Source organism: Macrotis lagotis, chromosome 4 (genome assembly GCF_037893015.1).
Source record: "Macrotis lagotis isolate mMagLag1 chromosome 4, bilby.v1.9.chrom.fasta, whole genome shotgun sequence".
Taxonomy (NCBI): domain Eukaryota; kingdom Metazoa; phylum Chordata; class Mammalia; order Peramelemorphia; family Peramelidae; genus Macrotis; species Macrotis lagotis.
This window is the reverse complement of record NC_133661.1, coordinates 36,768,399-36,783,499: the sequence shown is the minus strand read 5'-3', so window position 1 is coordinate 36,783,499 and position 15,101 is coordinate 36,768,399. Positions and strand designations below refer to the sequence as shown.

The 15,101-nt window shown below is 42.7% G+C and overlaps 1 protein-coding gene across 12 annotated transcripts in view; it reads left to right on the top strand.

Moving 5' to 3' along the window:
- The window catches only part of LDB3 (LIM domain binding 3), a 110,491-nt gene that overhangs the window by 31,884 nt on the left and 63,506 nt on the right, over positions 1-15,101 (top strand). For all 12 annotated transcript variants that reach the window (XM_074232553.1, XM_074232549.1, XM_074232548.1 and 9 more), the window contains one exon: positions 10,039-10,114. In XM_074232553.1, the coding sequence (XP_074088654.1) occupies positions 10,039-10,114 (76 nt within the window). The remainder of the gene's footprint in view (positions 1-10,038; positions 10,115-15,101) is intronic.

Sequence of the window (15,101 nt, the reverse complement as noted above, 5' to 3'; positions counted from 1 at the left end):
CTCCTCCTTGAGCCAGCACCTTCTGTTTTACTCAGTCTTAGAGAGTTGACTCGAGCACTTGAAAAGTTGTGTGACATTGGAGGGTATGTCAGAGGTGAGATTTGAACCTAGGCCTTCTTGCCTCCCAGGTCATTCTCTATCCACCAGGACACAACACCTTTAGGGGTTAATAATGGGGAAATGATAGATACACATTCAGAATAAAATAGAGTAAGGTAATTAGAGATGTGCATAAAAGAAAGCTCCCCCATCTGAAGGATGACCTAATTCTTACCCCTAATTCTTATCCCAAGCATTTGCCTGGCTCATCATCCTTTTCTAAGGGAGTGCAGTATATCAGTCTTATCTCCCCCTTGGGACCCCAGATGGGAATGGCTTCTTGTCTTCAGTTCAGTCTTGAGTCAGTTCTAGGATTCTTCCCCTGGGTTCCCAGGATGGAGATCACTGTCCCATCTTCCATTCCCAGGCTTGATCTTGTCCAACAAAGAAACCTTTCAGATATCATGGAGGCTGCCATCCAATGATGACCAACTCACTCCCTTCTTCCTCCTTCCCATCAAGGGAAACCCAAGGAATCATAACCCAGATGCAGTGTTACCTGAGCCACACTAGAGTCAAGGTGCAGCTGGACACACTGATTGACTCCAAAGTTTACACATAGTGATTCTTTTATGCTGGGTAATTGTGGGGGGATGTTCCAGGTCAGGGCCTTCTCATGGACCTCAGTCCAACTATGATTGTTTTTGTAATAATCTAATTCATTGTAACATCCCAGATCTGTCTTCATCTCCTCCCTCAGAGAGCTGATTCTCCTTCATCAGTCATTCAATTAAGAAGCAACTATTAAGTGCCTTTGGTGTGCTAACCATATTATTCAGGCTGTTCTAAGGAAAATGATTTATAGACTTTAAAATGTCATATAAAGGTTGAGTTAATGATGATCTTAAGGTAATACAAGTAAACCTCTTGGCAAACACTAAAGTGTTGATGTTGGTTTGTCCTTCATTCTCAAAGAAAAACATGATGTCAGGGAGGTGATGCCATGATAAGCAAGTGAACTGGATTTGAATGGGGGGGGGTTATGTTAAGTCACCAGTCTCACTTTCTCCTCCAGTCATGTAGGTCCAGTGGCCAGAGATGAATCAGGATGACTGGAGATGGCCATGGATGCAAGATAGTCAGGGTTAAATTTAAGTGAGTTGCCCAAGGTCACATAGCTAGTAATTGCCCACTGTCTGAGACTGGATTCGAACTCTCATCCTCCTGACTCCAATGCTCTATTCACTAGCTGCCCTATATTTATATAAATATTAACAGTTATCTTAATCACAGATAATCAACAATAAATACTTTTTAAGCACCTACTCTACTCACCTGAGCTGCGTGTGTGAGAGAGAGGAAGACCACAAGGGAGCCACAGTCCCTGCCTGCAATCTAGAGTGATCCTAAGTATCAACAAACATTGTCTTCACCCCAGAAAACAGAAGGATCATTCTCACACAGGCTTCTTGACTGTCTGGAGCAGAAAGATGTGACCACAGGGCAGCTAGTACAGGAGAGAGAGCACCAGCCCTGGAGTCAGGAGGATCTGAGTTCAAATTTGACCTAGCTATGTGACCCTGGGCAAGTCACTTAACCCTGATTACCCCCCCCCAAAAAAGGATCTGTGATCCAATAGAAAGTCTTATGCTTTAAAATGAGGATCCTCAGAGTTTAAAACAATCCCCTGCAAGCAGTAGATTTTTAATAAATATTTGTTGGATTAGTTTGATCATCAGTAAGAACACAAGTCTGGGGACCAGGAGAAATCATCCATTTAGAGATGATAGAAGTCATTGAACCCAACCTTCTCATTTTATAGATGAAAAAACTGAGATGACTGAGGTTGGATTTGAATTGTCCAATGTCGCCAAAGCTAGTGTTTTTTTGGTTGTTGTTGTACCATCTTGACTCTAGTTAAGATTGGGTGAAAAGGATCTGTGATTTTAAGGGTGTGGGCTGTGATTTAAGAAAGACATCTTTTGTGGCCTTGGGCAAGTCACTTAACTCCATTGCCTTAAATAAATACAATTTTTTTAAAAAAGGACACCTTTAAACCCTCATGGTCTTAGCTGCCAATCATATCAAGGGGTCAGAGCATGACTTCAAACCAGTGTGGGATGGTAGAGGGAGAGGCAGCCCCCAAAACAGGAAGGTGGCTAATTCTAAGTGACAGTAATTACCACAATGTTCATAAGTTCTTTTATCTGTGCCCATCAACTCCTTGCCATCTCTAACACCAGCTCACACCCACACCGATTGCCTCCCAGGATAGAAGTCCTTGCAGGACCTTAGGTCACAGAAGTGGCAAGAGGCCCAGATCCTGCCACATCACAGACACTGGCACCTCCGGGCAGCCAGCGAGCCTTGAATAAGGGAAGCAGCAATCTCTACAGTGGACAAAGCTGGGCAGGAGCTCTGAGTCTTAGGGAAAGCAGATAGGGTTCTGGGCTGGGCCAAGTCAGATTCCACAGAGAGGTCCCAAGCCAGAGTCTGCAGTGGGGGGGGGGGGGGTCCAGCCTAGTGAAGACCCAGGAAACAAACAGAACAGGCATCAGGGTGAGACTGGCTTGTCAGTGAAAGACACCAGACAAGATAACATTCTTTTCTGGCAGTCCTGAGATGGCTCCTAGTGTCTTTATTCTGTTATTTTCCACTTGTGTGGGCTTGAAAAGTGTGAGGCATACATCCCATCCCATTAGTCCATTCCTGGCCTGACACAAACTATGTCCAGAATCTTCTCAGATTGGTACTTGCCAGAGCTCAGTAAGAAGATTCTATCTCTCAGTCCCAAGCAGCATGGACAACCCTACCTCAAAGATATCCCCAAAGGCCCAGCCAGGAAACATGGTGGAAGGTGTTGGATGACATCCACCTGTCTTCCGATTCTCATTGCTTTGCTAACTATCTAAGCTTGAGCAAATTACTTCTCTGACATCAGTTTCTTCTTTAAAATTAGAGGGTTCGATTAATTGACCTCTAAATTCCGTTCAAGCTGTACTTAGGCAGAAAGAATATAGTATCAATCAATGAAAAAGCATTTATTGTGTCCACCATACAGTCCACAATGCCATATCAATGTTTGTTGATTGATTCTGTCCAAAGATTGCACCTGCCCTCAAGGAGCTTTGTGTGGGGAGAGGTGATAGACAACATGCCCACATCTAAGTATATAAACAGGCAAAAGCCAAACCCAGATGACTTTTCCTTGGATTCTCTCTCTGGTGAGGTAGGGATGGCAATCCCTCTCTTTTCCTTTGCTGCAGTCACTGCCTGGTTTTGAGGATGTGCTCTATTTCTAACTTCACTAGGGTCAATCCCTTCCTCTCCACACACACACTGGACACCTCAAGACAAAGCAAAGGTTGAGAATCTGATTTATTATAAGTTAATTGGTTAATCAGATAAATAGTTAACAAGGAACTAAAGGGAAAATAAAATAAGGCAAAATGAATGAAATAATGGCTAGAACTTATGATACAGGGGACAATGAAGGACAAGGAAAAGAGTCCTGGCATCAGAGGACAGTGGATTCAAATTAACCTCTGACGTTTCACGCCTGTGTGACCTTGGACAAATGGCTGAACCTCGCTCCATAGAGTTCAGTTTCCTTTACCACAGGGATATGTGGATCAGATGGCCCCAGGTTCACACCACCTGGTTCCAGATCCGAGATGCAAGAGCAGTAGATTCAGAGAGATACTCAGCTAGGTGGTGAGATGGTTAGCATACCAGATGTGGAGTTAAGGAGACCTGAGTTCAAATTTGACCTTATGAGCCTGGTGAAGTCACTTAACCTTTGTCTAACTCAACTTCTCTAACTGTAAAATGAGCATGAGAACAACACCTACTTCATAGGGTTGGTGTGAGGATCAAATGAGATACTTGAAAAGTGTTTTAAAATTTAATACGTCAAATAAATGCCAGTTACTACTACCACTCCTTCTCCCACTTACACCACTGCAACCACTACCACCACCACCACTACTACTACCAAAATCACCACCACTGCAAAATACAATCATCTGAAGTAGTATGTCATAAAGAAAGAAGCCTTAATATGTCATATAAATTGAGGTTGAGTACATACTCTTGGAGTAATGTCTTCAAGGTAAGAAGGAGCTGTGTTTGGTGGGGAGTAACATCAGAATTTTTTAGATGGTTTCTGCCCTCCAAGCTTACCCAATAATAAAGGATCATCTAGACCCACCAATATCTTATGTATACATAAATCTGTCTGCCACAGGGTAGAATTTGAAAGGGGGAAAGAAGAGATCTAGATGGATATCTGAAAGAAAATCAAGTCATTTTGTTTTGGATTTGACTCCAGTTTAGATCCCAGCTCTGCCTACTTGAGGAACTTTGAATAGGTGACTTCATATTTCCAGAATTCCATTTCCTTTTCTATTAAAGGGAGAGGGTAGGGTGGAATGAATGCTCTCTCAGGTCCCTTCTACCTCTGATCTTATGATCCCCTGACCTTGCCCCAGCACAAGAGTCCTGGTTGGAGCCTGAAAGGGATTCCTGCCTCCAGCAGTGGGAGAAGGATGGGCTTACTAGCCTTTTCATTCAAAATGTTGATGGGAAGCAGACGGGGAAGGGGGCAGAATGCTCCCTTAGGGAGACAGCCTTGGGCTTCCCCTAGGAAGATCCACCTGGCACTGTCAGGCTTTTCCCTCCATTGGCTTTGCCTCAGAGCTCTTCTCTGGGACTAGAGAAGTGTGTGGGTTGGGCAACATGTGTTCATCTGTCATTTCTTCCCCACAGACTCAGAAAGCTTCCTCAAGGCGAATGTGCCATTCTAGCAATGGCACATCAGAGATGAGTTTTCCTAGTTGAAAACACATTTTCCCCCAGACCTCCCACATCGTCCTGGACTGGTGGAGTCAGGATTGTTGTTATAACAGAGGCTTGGAATTGGCCCCCAGACTCAGCAAAGCTGGCAATGATGGACCCCTTTGGAGATAAAAATACCAGAGGCTACTGGGCCAGGTTGGCCAAAACCCCCATGTCAGTAGCTTTTACAGTCCAACCCCTCCATAGCCCCTCTGGATTCCTCACCACCATGAACTAATCCCTGAGTCTCTGAGAGGTATCTTCCATTTCCTACAGACAGAGCTCTCATTGGGATGCTAGTCTCTGAAATTGTTAAAAACAAGGAAAAACTTGGTTGTTTTCATAGCCTCCTTCTTGATCACAACATAAAGCCCCCCCCCCCCCCTCCATTTCTGACCATCCTGGGAAGAAGGAATGGTGTCTTTAGTTTGTACCCCATGGGATTCTCAGAGAAGCCAGGGAAGCTGTTCAGGGTCACTCAGCAAGTCTGTGGGGGCCCAGGAAAGTACAACCTTCATGAGACAGTACCAATTTGGCCACAGTGCCTGTAGAAGTGGCTATTTAAGCTGCCTTTTGTGTTCTAAGATGACACAGTTGTGTTTGAACTTCTCTCCCCTAAGGAGTAGACACAAAGCCTAAAGAAATTATGCCTAAGACCTCAACATCCATAAAGTCTGTCACCAGAGGTTTCAGTGACCCGCATCCAGGCCAACCTTCACTTTACCACTGGCAAACCTATTTCTCAGCTTGGGTAAAGCTACACGTTGAAACTCTGGGATGGAAACTGTTCTCTCGACTTAGAGCAAAGAGCTTAAATTACCTGGTCCTGCTATCCCATAAGTTATATCCAGAGGGTCCTAAGGGATCCTGGGAAGGTCACAGTCAAACTTAAGAGAAGAATGGATCTTTTGGCCTATTTATTCCTGTCATTTAGTCATTTTAATCAAATCTATCTCTTTGTGACTCCACTTTTTTGGTAAAGATGCTAGAGTAATTCCTTTTATAAATGAGAAAACTGAGGCAAACAGGGATAGTGTGACTTGCCCGAGTTCACACAGCCAATAACTGTCTGAGGCTAAATTTAAAACTTAGGGAGATGAATCTCCCTTACTCTAGATCTGGCACTCTATCCACTGAGCCATCTAACTGCTCATAGTTATTCCTGCTCTGCCTTTACTCTTCACTCCCAGTCTAATGAGTCTTCATGTTGGTAGGTCCTTCAGAGGCCATCTGGTTGAACCACAGCAGACCCACAGTCCTCTCTACATGCTAACAAGTAGTCACCCAGCCCCTGCATAATAACCTCCAATGAGAGGGAACCTTCCATGTTCCATGGATACCACTCCTTTTTTTTTTAATTTTTAAAGATTTTATTTGAGTTTTACAATTTTTCTCCCAATCTTACTTCCCTCCCCCCACCCCCACCCCCACGGAAAGCAATCTGTCAGTCTTTACATTGTTTCCATGATGTACCTTGATCCAAATTGAATGTAATGAGAGAGAAATCATATCCTTAAGGAAGAGACAAGAAGTCTAAGAAATAACAAGATCAGACAATAAGATATCTTTTTTTCCCTTCTAAATTAAAAGGAATAGTCCTTGAACTTTGTTCAAACTCCACGGCTCTTTATCTGGATACAGATGGTATTCTCCATTGCAGACAGCCCAAAATTGTCCCTGGTTGTTACACTAATGGAATGAGCAAGTCCATCAAGGTTGATCATCACCCCCATGTTGCTATTAGGATGTACAGTGTTTTTCTGGTTCTGCTCATCTCACTCAGGATCAGTTCATGAAAATCCCTCCAGGCTTCCCTGAATTCCCATCCCTCCTGGTTTATAATAGAACAATAGTGTTCTGTGACATACATATACCACAGTTTGCTAAGCCATTCCCCACTTGAAGAACATTTACTTGATTTCTGATTCTTTGCCACCACAAATGGGGCTGCTATGAATATTTTTGTACAAGTGATGTTTTTACCCTTTTTCATCATCTCTTCAGGGTATAGACCCAGTAGTGGTATTGCTGGATCAAAGGGTATGCACATTTTTGTTGCCCTTTGGGCATAGTTCCAAATTTCTCTCCAGAAAGGTTGGATGAGTTCACAGCAACAGTGTAATAGTGTCCCAGATTTCCCACAACCCTTCCAACAATGATCATTATCCTTTCTGGTCATATTGGCCAGTCTGAGAGGTGTGAGGTAGTACCTCAGAGAAGCTTTAATTTGCATTTCTCTATTAATTAATGATTTAGAGCAATTTTTCATATGGCTATGGATTGCTTTGATTTCCTCATCTGTAAATTGCCTTTGCATATCCTTTGACCATTTGTCAATTGGGGAATGGCTTTTTCCTTTTAAATATGACTCAGTTCTCTGTGTATTTTAGAAATGAGTCCTTTGTCAGAATCATTAGTTGTAAAGCTTGTTTCCCAATTTACTACATTTCTTTTGATCTTGGTTACAGTGGTTTTATCTGTGGAAAAGCTTTTCAATTTAATGTAATTGAAATCATCTAGTTTGTTTTTGGTGATGTTCTCCATCTCTTCCTTAGTCATAAACTTTCCCTTTCCATAGATCTGACAGGTAAACTAGTCTTTGACCTTCTAATTTGGTTATAGTATTGTTTTTTATATCTAAATCCTGTAACCATTTGGATCTCATCTTGGTATAGGGTATGAGGTGTTGGTCTAATCTAAATTTCTTCCATACTAACTTCCAATTTTCCCAGCAGTTTTTATCAAAGAGAGAGCTTTTATCCCAATAGCTGGACTCTTTGGGTTTATCAAACAGCAGATTACTATAACCGTCTCCTGCTTTTGCACCTAGTCTATTCCACTGGTCCACCACTCTATTTCTTAGCCAATACCAAACAGTTTTGATGACTGATGCTTTATAATACATGGATACCACTCCTAGTTTATATGGGCTTGGTTGGGCTTCTATTTTTCTTTACTCTTGAGAAGACCTCTCTTCATTGGCACTACCAGGAATACCAAATAAGCAGAACGAGGGGCTTCAGGCAATTTTGAAGTACTGCATGGGGAAAAATCAGGTCCCATTAATTGAGAGGACCTATCTGCTCTCCCCTTCTGAACCCTTGACCTTAGAAATAGGGGATTCTGGGTCACCTAAGAATACTGGTAGATAGGAAGATTCTCTAGTAGACTTGAAAGCTTGTCTTCTCTGAGACACATTGGCAGACATACAGATCCATTCCTCCTTGTCCAAGGTCAAACAAGTTACAAAACCAGAATTCACACTCAGGTCCTTTATCAAACTCAAGATTCAATGGAAAGCATCCTAGATCAGGAGTCAGAAAGGTTGGGGTTTTAATCTTGCTTAATACTTCTGTGACTAGAAGCCATTTATCTCACTGAGCTTCAGTTTCATTATCTGTACTATGGTGTTAACACCTAAAGGACACACTGGTCAGAACTCCATTGGGATGTCAGCAAAGTTCCTTACAAACTTTAAAATGCTCCATCAATGTCAATTCTTACTATCAGGATAAAATTTACAGAAGCCCCAGTTTCCAGGGAGGACAGTATTCAGAATAAAGATGCTTGGTCAGTATCCTTAGATGGAGATGACCAAAGGGAGCATGTGGGATAAGCTTCCATGGCCAACAGTCCTTCTTTTGTACAGAAAGGAAAACCTGAAATTATTCAAGGTCAGAGAAAGGAAAAGATCAGCCAGGAGATTCAGAACTTGTACCTCATCTCCTTCAAAAACAAGCATTTTATTTCTTTTAGTGGGGGCATCCCCCGGCTAAGAATATGATCTCTTTTCCAGTTGAAATGAGGCTCTAGCCATCACCCTTGGTACTTATGACTACCCTCTATAAGAGGTCAAGTTGATCCACTCATCTGTCCTCAAACTCCAACCTTACTAGTAGTCTTTGTAACGATTGGTCACATCTGAGAAATTCCCACTTCCCTATCTTCTCCCTAAACTTCATAATAACATCAGGAACAACAATAAGGCTAGGAATTGGACTTGAGATCTCCTGGATGAGAACATTCCCTCCACCAATGCAAACATTGGCATTCTTTCTTTCATTTCTAATTCTAGAGCATTGCCTAAAACAATGGTGTCCTACTCAAAGATCAGGGTCCCTTTCAGGTCATGTATTGACTCAGAAAACCCAATATTAATATTATCTACTCTACTATATTTTTTATTCACATTTTTGTTAACTTTTTCTGATGACATTTTAATCTGTTTGGGGCAGCACTTTCACAGTTCACACCTCTGACCTAGAGCACTGGGAAGCTAAGTGACTTACCTGGAGTCACCTGGATGGTATATGTCAGAGGGGAGACTTTGCTCAGACCTTTCTGACTCCAAGGTTGATTGTACACTACAACTTCTCTTCTATATCATTATTGTTGTTCTTATTAATAAGAGTAATAGTAGATGATGTTAATATGACATTCACATCCTTTGAGTTTCTGGACTCAGAGCTTAGTCATTTGGATTCCATCTTGGGTTCAAGATCTGAAAGTCAACTTCCTTTCTGTCTGTAGATACTCATTGGCACCATAGAGTCCAAGAGACTTCCAAAGGCTACCAGGTTCCTCCTCCTAACTCTAGTCAAGTCTGAACCTTCCTTGATACTGGGGGATCAGAGAAGAGATGCCAGTTTTTTCTAGAGGCCAGAGGAGCTTCAATCTAGTCCCAGTCCCCACTCTCACCTATGAATTTCTGATGAAAACTGGGCTGGAAAGCTTGGTGACAAAAAGGTGGAAGACTGTGGGTGGTGAATGCTGCCTTTACCATCATAATTCTCTTGCTATATGGCATAGTTTTGTTGAAACATTGTTTCCTCTTTTTCCTTCCTTTTTATAAGGAATGGTTCTCCTCTAAGGGGTGGTACAGAAATAAGACACATTTGTTAATAAAGCTGGTATAGAATAGATGAACTTAACAAAAAAATGTAATTAAATTTAAAGAGATCTGGGGAGACATGGACATGGACGATGTGAGAATTTGTTTTGCCTGACTCCTTGTATTTGTTGCATGATATTGAAAAAGAAAAGAAAAGCACTGGGTCAGAGTGTTTTGGGAAGAAGGGGTGAGGTCAGAGAAATAGACCTGGCTGCTTTGGGATCAGCAAGGAAGAATATCCTGATTATAACCTCATTTCCGATTTTCCCTAGGTCAAAGCGCCCTATTCCTATCTCTACCTCAGCTCCTCGGATTGAGTCTCCAATGCCGGTGATTCCCCATCAGAAGGTATGTGATACTGGGGTTCATGGTCCTTCCTTTCTTATTCTAGTCTTCCTCCTTCCCTCCTTCCAAGTCCTTGCTTCTATCTTGTCTGTCTTGTGAGGATAAGGACCAGTGTTAAATGGGGCAAGAAAAAAAAAACAAAAAGATTCTTGAATCCCAAGTGAAGCAGGGAATGACCAACTGCAGTGTTGGACCCTAAAAAAATGTAGGCAGGAACTCTTGACCCCAAGAACAAACAATTCCTCCTTCCCCTGCCCAGATTCCAGATAAACCAGGAAGGGACCCATTGAGGGCCACCTAAGGATGCCCAGTTGACCCAGGCACTAGTATCCTGAGCCAGGAGAAGAATGAAGTTGTGTTCTGGTCCTATATGGGGGTTTGGTATTAATGAGGTTTATAAGACATTAGAACATGAAGAAGAGGAGGTCAGACTGGGAAATGGGACTTCTGACTAGAGACAGGGTGTCTTCTACAGAACAGGGTTCCACAGAGGTTCTCTCTCTACAATGCCATTTCCCAATCTAATCCTTTCTTGGGTGGTATTCATAATAACATGACTGGCCCCTCTCTTCATCTAATACAGGAGGGCTTCCTCCAGAGTTAGGGACCTAAAGAGTGGCTACAAGTGTTTTCTCCCCACAGAAAAGAAGAGCTTCAACAAGGTGTCCACTGGTTCTAAGAGGGTTTTTCTGCTCAGGCCCCTAGTACCATTCCCTGAACTTCCTGGTTATGATGTGTGTGTTGGGGAAATGGGGATGCAGGGGCTTGAGCAGACGAGGAATGGGCAGGATGAGCCTGAGGAGTTGGTGACAAGCCCAACATTACAGTACTTCCTCTCTCTCTTATCTCAAGGAGCAAAGCAACCCTGGTGTTTCAAAGGTTTGGGGTCTGGTTGGTGGGGAAAAGGGCCCAGATGGGGCATGGGGTGGTGCTGGAGCTCCAGGGGCCAAGTCAGCTGTGGCAGGGCCCAAGTTCCACCCTAGTAGATTGCTCACTGGAGACTGCATGGGTGGATCAGGACTGTCTTCTATTGATACCCCTACAGTTAGAAATTGGGAGAAGAGGCTCTTGAGTGGGACGGGTCTGAGGCCGTGCAGTGGAGGATGCTAAGAACACTTTTGAATAACAGTAGTAAGCAAGTAAAGACCAGACCTGTCCAGTACCCCATTTCTTCTTCCCAATTGAACAGGATTTCCAAGCTGGAAAGGGCTTTTTGTGGTCAAAGACTCCAGTTTGTTCATGTGACAGATAAGGAGAATAAAGGCTACATCCAGTCCAGAGTCTTCTCTGTTAAGTTAGTCCATCAACTGGCCAGGCAGAATTTTCCAGCACTCCTTAGTCCCAACCTCACTCCAACCTTAGCTTGACCTTCTGTAAAATAAGGCAGGTTGGGAAAGGCAGTGTGGTTCAATGGACAGGAAACCTGAATTGGAATCCTGATTCAAGCTGAGGACTCTTAAGCAAGCAACTTGGTATAGTGGGCAAAGGGTCAAAACTGAAGCATCAAGAAGACCTGGGTTCAAATTCAGGGCAAATCACTTAGTCTTTCTTTGCCTTAGTTTTCCCATCTGTAAAATGAGGAGATTGGATCTAATGACCTCTAAGGTCCCTTCCACCTCTAAAACTATGATTCTCTCATTTTATTGAACCTCAATTTCTTCATAATTAAAATGAGACTATGAGATTAAATAATAGCTCATATTTGTCATTTAGTTTGCAGAATGTTTCATCAAAACAAACTTTGTAAAATATTATTACCCCCATTATTCAGATGAGGAAATTGAGGCTCTGGCAGTTTAAATGACTTCAACTTTGATCACACTGCTATTAAATATTCACAATGGAATTCAAAGGCAGCTTTCACCACCACCCCATTAGATGACACTGCCTCTGAATGCTCTCATAGGCTCCTTCTGGATTCCAAGGTCTCCCAATTCTAACCAGAACCCCCAACATTACAGGAAATGCTTTGCCCCTGCAAAGAAGCTTTCACCTGTTCAGGTGACCCTCAGGGCATTTTGTTACATTTAGGACAGGGCTTTGAATTTCCCAACTTTGAGTTTGCCTTGTGGAAGGAGGTGAAGGAGGACCAAAGGCACGGTTGGGGCGCCCTCTGCAGACCACACTAAATGTATCAGACTGAAACCTGGGTTTTAAGAAGGGAAGCACAGAAAGTGAGAACTGGAGAACATCTGCTAAAGACCCCAGACTTTATCATGGCAGGAGCAGGATCCTGGAGTGAGCCACTCCAGTAAGGTGAAAGTATTGAGTCCTCCAACTGATGTCACTGGTCCTTGTGGAAACCACAAAAAGGGGAGCCCATTTCGATGCAAAGAATGACCCAATCAATTCAGGGAGGAACCTTTGTGGGGGGCATCCCAGGCAATTTACCCTAATGACTAGAGACCTAGATCTAGACTCAAAAGATCTGAGTTAGAATCCTGGTTTTGTACTTACTATCTATATGTCCCTTGATAAATCTCTTTCCATGACTGTCAGTTTCCTCATTGCAAAATGAGGCCAGTTATCTCTATACTACTTCACTCATAAAGGTGTTGTGAGGAGATTGCTAGGGAAATCTTAAGGCAATATGGAAATGCCAGTAGCTGTTTCTTCCAAAGAAATTTCTGCCAGTCATTATAGAGGGGGCAGCAGTGGGCACTGCCTGGAGAATCTCTCCAAACTTTATTTTCCCTCCAAAATAACCTCTGCTGAGGATGGTGAGTCCTTGCTCCAAAAAAAAATGGGGAATTCCTGAAAACAATATTCACTTTTTCCTAGGCTATTTCTGGGTTTCATTTGCATGTTACTATAGTTACCAGGTAATTTTTCTCCAAATCATTAAATCACAGAAATTCAATACAATCTCTCCCTGAACAGCAATCCTCCCTAAAACACCCACAACAAATAGCGGTCCAGTTTTCACTTGACTACCTCCAGCAACGGGGAGCCCATTGCCTCACGAGATAGTCCATTTCATTATGGTGCAGTTCTAATTATTAGGAACTTTCTTCATTTTATGAATCAATTCTCTTATGAATCAATTTCTCTTAGATCCCTTAGGTAAATGCCCAGGATCGTATAAATAATAATTTTTGGAACTTGGTTCAAATGTCCTGATTCAAGTCTAACACTTAGTGAAAGTCAGGAGGGTGCCTCAGTAGACACCAGATTGAACTCCTACCCCATCAAAAGAAAATCCTCAGGGAAATATAAGACTTACATCTGCCCCTAAGAAGCCAGCAGACCTCCTGGCTGGGGTGGGGGTGGGGGGAATACTTCCTTCCTTGACAAACAGCAAACACCATAAAACAATAGACTACTCCAAGTAGCCTTGGTCAAGTCACTCAGCCTTCATGGTTTTCAAATTCTTCACTGATTCAATGAGGAGATTGGAGGAGATGGTCTCTAAGCTCTAGATCTAAGTTATTTGGACTCTAAGTGCTAATTTGTGGCAAACTCCTTCAGAAATGCAAAGGGAAAAACTCGGGAGGACGTAGTAGTAGTCAAGTAGTTAAGGCAAGTCAACAAATGTTTATTAAATATATTGTGGCAGTAGGTCGAATGCCAGACCTGAAGTCAGAAAGATCTGAATTCAAACCTACCCTCAGACACTGACTATCTGTGTGACCCTGGACAAATCACTTAATCTCATTTACCTTAGTTTCTTCATCTGTAATAATGAGATGGAGAGGGAAATGGAACATTACTCTAGCATCTTTGCCAAGAATATTGCAGATGGGGTCATAAAGAGTCACACAGCACTAGAAAATGATTGAACCACAATAATGTGCCAGAAGCTAAGTGGTAGGAATGACCCTAAATGCAAGCAGAAAGACAGTGCCTTGCCTTCAAGGAGTTTGCATTCTAATGGGGAAAGACAACACATGAAAGGAAACTGAGAAATTAGGGGTGGAGGTGGGAGAGCAGGTTACCAGAAAGTGGGCAAGGTAGAAAAATCCAGAGAGTCAGGAGCATAGTCCAGAAAAAAATAAAGATGTGACAGCACTGGACAATCTCCTTAGAATAGAGGAGCCAGTCAAACCAGCCAAAGAGAGAGAATAGCTAACAGTTTCAGAAGTAAGAAGCAGAGAGCAGATGGGACTTGAGATGGGCCTTCATGGAGAGATAGACATTGACTTATTTCCCCATCTGAAAATTGGGAGGACAGAAATTTTCCCCATAAATCCTCAAGACTAGGGTATAATTAGGGCATCTTTCAAACCTAAGCTTTAGGGTCCTTTTGACCTTTGCCCTCCCAGACCACAGTAAGCTCAAACTCTGTCACTACAGGAGCTGGGGGAGCAAAGGGGCCAACCTGATCTCAACTGTACTGGACTCACTGCTGCAAATTTCCAAACTGATAAACTTTGAGGAAAATTATAATAATAATAGCTAATAATAGTAAGCATTCATATAGTACCAACTAAGTGATTTATAATTATCATTTGATCCCTGAGAGGTAGATGTTATGATGATTTCCATTTCACAGATGAGGAAACTGAGGCAAACAGAGGTTAAGTGACTTGCCCAGGGTCACAAAGCAACTCAGAAGTGTTTGAACTCAGGTCTTGCTCACTCTAGTTCTGGTACTCTATCTGCTAGCTGCCCCAGAGCTGTCTAGCGAGTTTTAGAGTCCTTAAGGGTCAAGGACAAAATTTGGCCATTTGCTCTGCCCTTCATCCAGGGACCCTCCCCTACAATATCTCATCAGCTCTTGATAGCCCTACTATAGCTTTAACTCTACCAAGAATTCATGACCAGGTCTATGAATGGGTGATGAACCAAGTGGCCCACTTGCAAACTGGGTACTTTGGAATAACCTTTAAGAGTTCTTTAGTTGGGGTAAAAACAGTTTGTGAGAGAAGAATGCAGCATCATCAATGATAGTCTGACTGTGGGTATGTAGTTAAGTCAGGAGAGAAGATGACCCATACCCCAAGACAGTCTGACCCTGAGGGCATCAGGGCACCTTTGGTAGGGACATGTA